The following is a 10,801-nucleotide window of genomic DNA, read 5'->3' on the forward strand; positions in this document are numbered from 1 at the left end:
TGAAGACAGAAGCAAACTATCCTGTGAAGGCAGACTTACGATGTTTCAAAAATTTATGTCATTAATTTAGATATCGTGAGGATAAGATTGGCTAATTACACCAGGCGCAAAAGCCTTTAAACAACCTTTCTTCCCTTGATCCATACTTGAATGCAACGGGAAGAAGCCCTAATAAATGGTACAATGCCATGCACTTTCCGGAATTAAGTGCACTTTCGTTGTCTACAGCGCCTCCGGTACATACTGCCGTCGGCAGTCTATTTCCGCAGTAAAATCCAATCGAGTGGTATAGAGGACAAAGTAGCCAATGGGAATCGGTGAATCTAATGACTTGTTTCAGCAGAAAATACGAACTCGTGACTTTTGTTTTCGACATGGATAGCGCGAGACTGACATTGATCTAAGGGCGATGTACTTGAGGACAATATTATGAAAATGGAAGAGGATGTGGATGAAGATCAAATGGGAGATACGATACTGCGTGAAGAGTTTGACAGAGCACTGAAAGACCTGAGTCGAAACAAGGCCCCGGGAGTAGACAACATTCCATTGGAACTACTGACGGCCTTGGGAGAGCCAGTCCTGACAAAACTCTACCATCTGGTGAGCAAGATGTATGAGACAGGCGAAATACCCGCAGACTTCAAGAAGAATATAATAATTCCAATCCCAAAGAAAGCAGGTGTTGACAGATGTGAAAATTACCGAACTATCAGTTTAATAAGTCACATCTGCAAAATACTAACGCGAATTCTTTACAGACAAATGGAAAAACTGGTAGAAGCCGACCTCGGCGAAGATCGTTTGGATTCCGTCGAAATGTTGGAACACGTGAGGCAATACTGACCCTAAGACTTATCTTAGAAAATAGATTAAGAAAAGGCAAACCTACATTTCTAGCATTCGTGGACTTAGAGAAAGCTTTTGACAATGTTGACTGGAAGACTCTCTTTCAAATTCTAAAGGGAGCAGGGTTAAAATACAGGGAGCGAAAGGCTATTTACAATTTGTAAAGAAACCAGATGGCAGTTATAAGAGTCGAGGAGCATGAAAGGGAAGCAGCGGTTGGGAAGGGAGTGAGACAGGGTTGTAGCCTGTCCCCAATGTTATTCAATCTGTATATTGAGCAAGCAGTAAAGGAAACAAAAGAAAAATTCGGAGTAGGTATTAAAATCCATTGAGAAGAAATAAAAACTTTGAGGTTCGTCGATGACATTGTAATTCTGTCAGAGACAGCAAAGGACTTGGAAGAGCACTTGAACGGAATGGACAGTATCTTGAAAGGAGGATATAAGATGACCATCAACAAAAGCAAAACGAGGATAATGGAATGTAGTCGAATTAAGTCGGGTGATGCTGAGGGAATTAGATTAGGAAATGAGACACTTAAAGTAGTAAAGGAGTTTTGCTATTTGGGGAGCAAAATATCTGATGATGGTCGAAGTAGAGTGGATATAAAATGTAGACTGGCAATGGCAAGGAAAGCGTTTCTGAAGAAGAGAAATTTGTTAACATCGAGTATAGATTTAAGTCTCAGGAAGTGTTTTCTGAAAGTATTTGTATGGAGTGTAGCCATGTATGGAAGTGAAACATGGACGATAAATAGTTTGGACAAGAAGAGAATACAAGCTTTGGAGATGTGGTGCTACAGAAGCATGCTGAAGATTAGATGGGCAGATCACATAACTAATGAGGAGGTATTGAATAGAATTGGGGAGAAGAGGAGTTTGTGGCACAACCTGACAAGAAGAAGGGACCGGTTGGTAGGACATATTCTGAGGCATCGAGGGATCACAAATTTAGCATTGGAGGGCAGCGTGGAGGGTAAAAATCGTAGAGGGAGACCGAGAGATGAATACACTAAGCAGATTCAGAAGGATGTAGGTTGCAGTAAGTACTGGGAGATGAAGAAGCTTGCACAGGATAGAGTAGCATGGAGAGCTGCATCAAACCAGTCTCAGGACTGAAGACAACAACAACAACATTATTGATTATAAAGTTGGTTACTGATTTTTGTACGTATTTCTTACAATGTATGTTTCTCGGAATATGACAGTATTTCTTGAGACATTATTTCGTATTTGGTAGTGAGTTGGCGATGCCAACGAACGTGATCTGTAGTGTAGCCCGACGTCTAGGTTAGGCTGAAATGTAACAGTTTGATGGTGAGCTGGCGAAACCAACAAATGTGAGTGTAAGAAAACAGGTTGTCGTGGGGTATTTTCCAAACGTGATTACCGAGTTTGTAGTTAGTCAACCTAACCTAACCAGGAGCCTTATTGTACAGTTTAAATTTTACAGAATAGTCTGTTTTATACGATAACATTTTGCACTATGTATTCCATTATGACGCTACGTAATGTCATACACTCCGCATGACGACTTTTATCGAACACTACTTTCTCATTGGTGGCACCGTATTCCCATCATCTGCCGCACAAACAGTTACCAGCTACAGCATGAAACACAAAAGCTGCAGACACCGCAAGTGCACTTTTACCCGAACCTCAATTTACGTTTAACGACCTGAAAATAGGCGCCAACACGAATTCCATTGAAGGGACAGGGTCTGCAACAAATCGACATGGCAATCTTCATCGCGCTTCGATTCGTATCTGATCAAATAGAGGAATGGTGAGAACCAGACTCGTTCACGAATTTCATGTTAAGTAGCTTAGTACAATCCACGTCAGTAACTATTTGTATTATTCTTCTGTTCCATTATGTAGGTCTCATACTGGGTGAAATGATTTTTTGATTTAATTTTTTCGAACTATTACTATAACGTCGTGCGCGATTCGATTATTTCTGATCACCGTTTTTGTAAATACATTTATTATCTATTTCTTATGAAGAGGCTATTGACAAATGGTGTTGTAGCGTAGCCCGCAGGGCAGCTCTGCTTGAAAAGTCAAAATGCTGTGGCAGTCTTGTGATAGCGAGTAGCCGGATAGGTCGGAATCTCGTAACACTTTTAAAATCATCTACATACTTATTCTGCGAACTACCGGAAGTACATACTGAAATCTTTCACCTCATAGCCAATCGTAATATTTAAAGCAGCGTGAAATTATGATGGCTCCTGGAAGTATAGTCCATTCAGTTAAACTCAGAAGTTCTGTAAGCTGCTCTATAATGAGGAAGGATTTGCCAGAACTATACCACGTTCAATGACATCAAATACCCACTTACCTGATACAAGTTCCCTTTGCATACCGGTAATTTCCTTTTACCAAACATTTATTTGACCATTTTTACGTAGACAGGTATCAATACAGACTTCTCTACAACAGGAAAACTTCAAGTTTCATTTCGGTTCCTTAAGAATGGGTTAATTTGGCGAACACTTTACCAAGAATTATGACTGCCCCTAATTTTACATCTCTCCCTATGAATGCTATGATATTTCTTTCAAGAAAGCTAGCACTGCCACTTTCCTCAATAAAATGTTTGAGAGATACGACGTGACAGCTGGGTAACACTTTTTGTCTGCCGACTGGCGAACAAGCCCGTGTCAGAACCGTCACCGCGCCGTTAGGATTGGATAGCCGCCCACTCACGGGTGATAAAATTGTCACTCTCCGTGCATTCTCTATTCCCTATAAACGACACAGTGACATGCAAATACCAACATCTTCGCACGGCGTGACTGTGCACGAAGACGATCAATAATGTCACACTTATAGAAGAAACGGGAAAAGACCAGCACTTCTCGACAAAAATTTGAAAAATTATTTGGATATAAATATAAAAATTAAAGGATGGAAAGAAATCAGTCGTATAATATTTTCAAGTACTTGGGGCAACATGTGCTCAGCTGGGACAGAAATCTCATGTTCGCACTTTTGTATGTTAATGCAAGTAAAATGCGAAGTAATTCATCAAAACTTTCGACAATCATTCGAAAATACTGAAAAAATTTCATTGTCGATGTTTATGAAACACTGTTTAAAGCTTTCACTTATTATCCTAACACTTCAAGGGTAGTGTACTCACTATTCTTTTTATTATATTTTCTTTTTCGTGTCATTAGGTCACAAATAATGACCGTCTTTTAGGAATTCACATTGACAATTGACGTTTGGTTAAAAAAAGAAGTATCATCCTTCACGAGCGCACTCCAAATCAAAAATTACCGGTATCTTTAATCTGCTCGAAAAAAACGTGTATACAGTGGTGATGCTGTTGTAATGTCTCGATGTTGTCCGTTCGTACTTACTTGGATTTTCGGGTACTGATGTCGCAGCATGCGCGACAATAATCGCACAATAGTGTTAGTACTCATGCCGCGTGTACCTATTAATAAAAAGAAACATGTATCTTGTCTCTAACTCTCATTCACAATATCAACAAAATTTACTTTGTCAAAGTTAATATACTGAGTTGCTTTGGAATTTATAATCCTTGTTTTTTCTTTCTCTTCGTCTCTTTTACAAGAAATCTGTAAACTGCCAGAGCATTATATGGTTTTCATCAATAGAAACTTACTTTCAACATGGCAACAAAAATATTGCGGAATGGTAGTGCAGAGAACAAACGGTACCGGTGCTGGCGATAATGATAATTCATCAGTTAATAGAACAGAAAATTTGAACGTAGCACTTGAAATTAGAGACTGCTACTGATGTACAGTACCTTTGTTGACCCGTAACACACTATAAACGTTTTCCGAGTTTGTACGACTTGAAATATGGTACCGGTATTGTAAGGAAATTATGTTGCACTCAGGGCTAAATAAACGCTTGATTTCTGCGGTTGGTTGATATTTCAAAGATTTGTACAGTGCATCAATTTCAACAGCTTTCGAACATCGCGAAAATCATTGACACAAGGGTTGTGACATATCATTGTGCATATAAACGAGCAGTGTAAGCAAATGGGGAGATCTTCAGTCGGAGTGTAGGTCAGTAGTGGTACAAAACAAATACATAAATAAAGTTGAAGAAACATACCTTAAATTTTGATGGCAATAACTGCTTTCCAAAAAGCAGTTATTTCTTTATTAAATATTGCAACATATTTTAACTGTATAATACTAACCCTAAAACATTTTGTAATAACATGAAAGTTTGCAGTGATAATATCGTCTCCTCATGACATGCTGCTTCATGTGACCCACAATGTTTCAGTTTTGAAAAAGTCGATCATTATTTTCTCACTCATCTTCCGTGTATTTAAGTTCTCCAAGGCTGATATCGGCACTTCATGTCAACAGCCTGGCAGACCATAAAGACGCAGATGAGCATAAGACTTAATAGAAAAAGGATTTTTGTCACATGAGCAATAACAATTTATTTTTAAAATCACATTTATTTCATTACATTGGGAGACTAACTTCAAACTGCTGAGTTGTCAAAAATTCCGAGCGTTATACGACAGATAATAGGACCTACATTTTTTTTTATGTTACACATCTAGTTCCATAGTACCAAACTGACGAGGAAATCTCCCCCGGCATGGAACTTGTCAGTACATGAAATAACAACATAAAAGTAATAACAGATAAAATAGAATTTTTATGAATCCCAAAAAAACAACCTTAAGTTTATGTAAACGCAATCAACAATGTAACACAGGAATCAGCTTAATTATTCAAGGAACTCCACGACAGAATTGGAGGAGTAACCCATGAGGAAACTCTTCAGTTTCAATTCGAAAGAGCGTGGATTACTGCTAAGATTTTTGAATTCTTGCGGTAGTTTATTGAAAGTGGATGCAGCAGTGTACCCAGTGCCGCCGACTTGAAAATATTTTTGGGGGGGCAAGAATCATTTTATTAGGTACTACATTTGACAGATGACTTTGCGTTTCCATCTAGGCTACTTGTTCGAGACTCCAAACCAGTCCTAGTTGCAGATGACACCAGTGTATTGATTGAAGGTGGAAATAGAAAGGCTCTTAGGCTGTATGCTGAAGTCACAAATGAAAAGATTTCAGAGTGGTTTGTGGGGAATAAGCTACTTATCAACCCTTAAAAAAAAAGAAAAAAAACCGCCACTATACAATTCCACACACAGCAAAATTAAAAATCCATTAAAACCAAATATTTCTCTGGAAAACCAAAAAATTACGTGTCACTGAAACAAAATTGCTTTGTTTACTTACAAGACAATCGGAAATGGAATTCCCACATCACATTCTTAAATTCTAAGCTTTCTAAAATGACCTATGCAATGAGAATTATATGGAACAACACAAGTGCTGAAGGAGAGAGGTGTATTATGCACGCATACTTTCCCTTTTGAGTTATGACATCATGTCCTTGGAAAATTCCCTCACAGCATAACAACTTTCAAGAAACAACAAAAGATTGTGAGGATAATGAAAAATGCAAACAGCTGAAAATCATGCAAACTACGACTGGCTGGCGACTAGCCCCTACCCCTCGACTCGCTGAAACGTCAATCACAATGTCATTTCAGTCGGAGTATAGGACAGTAGTGGTACAAAACAAATATATAAGTAAAGTTGAAGAAACATACCTTAATTTTTGATGTCAAATGTACTCCTCCTCATATCATTCCTGCATATGAACTCCACATATGGCATCAGGGTCGAGCTTCATCGATTCATCTCTATGGGCGTTCAGAAGGGCGATGGCATAGGTTTCTGTAAACGCATTATAGAACGAAGATACGTTTTCACGCATTATAGAACGAAGATAAGTTTTCTCCCTCCGCAGACAAGAAAACGATCGCTCAGCGGTGCAGGACGTTACCGGAATCGTCAGCATTACACGTATGAATTTCACTAGTTCAGGCAGTAGGTCAAACTGTTGGTTTTCCTGTTTTAGGTATTTCACTATGTCATCCAACGAACTAATATTTGCTGGATCACAACTTTGGATAATCTCATGAAACATGCTTCGGTGGAGAAGCAAGCGTTCTTTGTCTATATCTGATTCGTAGAAAGATAAAATATCGAATGAATGTTTGTTATCACCAAGAGGAAATTGTTCAATTTGATTTACAAACATGAATGATTGAGTTTTGAACCGTTATTCCAAGAAGCTGATGGATGTATCCATTGTTTCATAATACATTCTTCTATATTTGTCACATACTTCAGTGAATGTTTCTAGAGATGAATTGATGGAGTCATCATATTTCTTAGGGAATTTTCTTCTACGGGGTAATTTTGGGGAATCAACATCCATATCTTGACATTTTGAAGTTACTTCACCCCAGAATGATTCAAAATTGTTTCTCGTAAATTTAATAGAAGTTACAAGAGTGGAAATCATCTTATTGGCCTCCTCTAAGTGTAGGGATTTCTCTGTAGTGCTATGTTTACAGTATCAATGTGACCAAACAGTTTTATCAAAAGTGATATCATGAAAAAGAAATCATATATCTGCATATTAATCAAAAGCAGTTTGCTTTGGCCCCAGTGTCTGAATTTTCATTTCTTGAAACATTCAGAAAAAATTCCTGAAGTTCTGTATAGTTGGACAAAACTGAAGACATTGCAAAGTATCTTACAGCCCACCTTGTAAGACAGAGTGGTTTCAAATTTGTAGAGGCATCTGCCTTCAGGTGAGCAAAAAGATCTAATCTTTTAGGTGAACCTCTCACAAAATGCATTAAGTCCTTCATAACATTCAATGCATTTCGACATTCTGGAACTGCTTTCACCGTGTCTTGTAGTGTTAGATTTAAACTGTGTGCAAGGAAGTGCACAAACATAGCTCTCTTCTCCATTTCCGTAAACTTTGCCTGGACACCATATATAATCCGGCCATGTTAGCTGAACCGTCAAGGCATTGGCTCCTACAATTAGATGTAGGCAAACAAATCGTCTTAAAATGTAGATAATAATATCAAACAGAGCCTTAGCTGCGGTACTTTATATTGAGTATAGCCCTAAAAAATATTCTTCTATCTCTAGCGAAGCATCAACAAATCTTATACAGATACTAAATTGCTCTTTGGTGCTATGTCTGTTGTTTCGTCTGCTATTATTGCAAAATACTCTGCGCTTTTGATATCCTCCAATAATTTTCTGAGAACTGTATGACTTAAAATGGCCAAAATTTCGTTTTGCACATAATGGGATTTCCATTTGAAGTTTCGCGCTGTAGCCATATTAAAAGTAGCTGGTTATCTTCACATCGAAGGCTAATAAATTGTCAAAGTTACTTGTTTCATCAGTATGCCCACCTATTGCAAGCCCCTGCACAGCTAAACAACGTAGGGAAGATATGATTTTTAGTAAACAAGCTCGGTTTTCTTTCATTTGTGTCAGTTTTTCTTTGGAAATCTGGCTAAATACACTGATATTCGATTTTAAGGCTTTGAATTCCGGTACAGATTCTCTGTGGCAGCCCGATGCTTCATGCGCTTTAAACTTTTCTACCCCTTTCTTCCTGTTCGAAAAACCAGTTTCCATGAAAGTTTTTTCCAAATTGTGAGAAAACTGAAAACGATTTTCTTCAAACAATTGTTTGCAAATTTTGCAAAAAATAACATCTTTTACCTTATTGTAATCGATCCATGCAAATTGCTGTTTCCAAGAGGGCTGATAACAGCGTTGTTTTTTTCGGGGAACAGTGTTTTTTGTCACCACCACAGTTCCGTCACTACCTGTGTCTTTGTTGTCACACACAGCACCACTAACACCGGGTCTAGCTTCACCATCGCTAACACTTGACACGTTGTCACATTTCTTCCTAATTATAAACTTGTCCATTTTAAACTGGACAGTAAGGGACGAAAGATTAACAACTGAACCGAATCACAGCAAGACTAACTGACCACTGGGGATGCCCAGCTCCGGAAAAGTTACGTTCGCTGCAAACATTAGCTGCGGCCTGCGTAACAATATTGTGCGCCCAACAACAAGTAGCCATGTAAGGCTAGGCGCAAATTGAGACGCGTATAGCACGTGTGACGTGCCACGGCACTACAGCGTGACACGTACGTGCCGCACGAGTCGCGCGTGTGCAGCGCATATATTGCGACGCGTACACCATACTTCGCACGCGCCGACTGGCGACGCCCTGCGCTGACAGAACCGAACCGCGTGCAACCTGTTATCTTTCTCAAACGATTTTACAGAAACTATTCACTGAAAATATTTGATTTTTGCCTTACTTGTAGCGTTATATGTCAGCTTCGTGGCGAAATGCCCATCATCTCGCTAATGGCCATTTTCATTGTGATATACACATTTTAGTAAGACACTACGCAAAACTCAAAAAGTTTGCAACGAGAATTAGGGGTCGCTATGATTTTGCGTTTGGTGCGTATTACATTATATGTTGCTGCGTATGAAATTTAGCTAACATGTTCAATTTTTGTTTAGACTTGGGAGGAGGTCTATATCTGCCTCCGATGTCGAGAAAATGGATCCAATGTAGCGCGCTCACTTCCGATCTCACTCCCGCGAGAATTAAATACTCGCAACATCTCTCATATCTGCTAAACCGCTCGAGACATCGAAACGAAAGTTTGGCGAATGATAGCACACAGGGAGGAGTGTTTTGCCAAATTCTTAAACACACGGAACTTTCTTATCTATGGCAATATATCAGTACTTATACTCCACTTTTTATTTATTTCACTCCTGTGACTGTAATTTTTTGAGGGTTATCGACAGCTAGCGAAACAAGAGCTTCCTAGAATGAAAATAAATATGAAATCTCTTCTTTTATGTTTCTGCAAATCGACACAATGAAGTTTTTCATAAGCTTTGGAGCTCTGTGATTGCCAATTACTTGTTTAATGAGGCACTCAGTTTCAGAATTCTGTCTCAATAGCTGCTGTGAGATGAGTTTGACAAATTACACTGTGACAAAGGAAGTACAATTAAACCAGTCACCAAGAGAAATGTGGCCGTTACTCACAAACGGTGATGCTTCTTCGAATGAGAAAAGGTTAACAACTCACACAAAAATTTACACTGAGAGACTGGAATGGAAACTTACCAAAGGATTTTTTCTTTTCTTGATCTGAGCAGTATTAAAATAATGACGAGCGTTCCTTCAGGCGGAATAAGCACATGCCAGATACTGGTTACTCACCTACGGCTTGACAAACTGACAATGTGTGATCGCGAATGAAATAGTTGTTATTGAGAAAAATAAATAATTGATCTGTCGCGCAACACAATGGTCAGTGTATTGTCAGCAGCGGAGGATAATGCGCGTGACAGGAATGCAGAAGCTAGCCATGTGTGCCTTATGAGTTGGAGTTCGAAAAATATTTTCATGAAAGTAGATCTGCTTTTGTCATCTGTACTTTCGTAATAATACCGATCATTTTCTTCATTTGTGTAGCCTGTTGAGTAATTAGTTTATTAATGCTTATAATGTGCATGCAACAATTGAAATGCTTTTTCTCATCACGGCGAATCAATTAAAACATTATTATTTGTGACTGCTTTTCGTCTCTTTCTAGCTTGCAGTGGAAATGTGATGTTCACTTGCATGTAGTACAGTGTGTCGTATTACACTATTACATCCATATCATAGTAATCACAGTGAGACTTGTATACTTCTTGGACGCTTTTTTACCAGGAGCACAAAGGGATCACAACTGTGGAGATATCCCTTTCTAAATTTTTGTAACAGATCGTACAGATACGACAGCATACTAGGCAGCGAGAAGATAACCTTGTTTTACTTTCCCGCCTTAATTCATAATCACATGATTTCATAATATTCCTTGCTTCCTTATTCACTACCCACTGTCCCTTCTTGCGATCGGAAAACATCGCGGAGGCATATGATACAATTCCAGCGGCCAATGGTTCTTCAGTTACTGAAGTATGCATTTTTCTTGACAGAAGAAAAACAAAACAA

At 38.7% G+C, this 10,801-nt stretch overlaps 1 protein-coding gene across 1 annotated transcript in view; it reads right to left on the minus strand.

Annotated features, from left to right (window-relative positions):
- The window catches only part of LOC126195710 (uncharacterized), a 219,220-nt gene extending 210,532 nt beyond the window's left edge, over positions 1 to 8,688 (minus strand). Inside the window, exon 1 of the mRNA XM_049934339.1 lies at positions 8,476 to 8,688. Within this exon, the coding sequence (XP_049790296.1) occupies positions 8,476 to 8,688 (213 nt within the window). The remainder of the gene's footprint in view (positions 1 to 8,475) is intronic.
- Between the last annotated feature and the right edge of the window lie 2,113 nt (positions 8,689 to 10,801).

This window comes from Schistocerca nitens, chromosome 7, assembly GCF_023898315.1.
Source record: "Schistocerca nitens isolate TAMUIC-IGC-003100 chromosome 7, iqSchNite1.1, whole genome shotgun sequence".
Lineage (NCBI taxonomy): Eukaryota > Metazoa > Arthropoda > Insecta > Orthoptera > Acrididae > Schistocerca > Schistocerca nitens.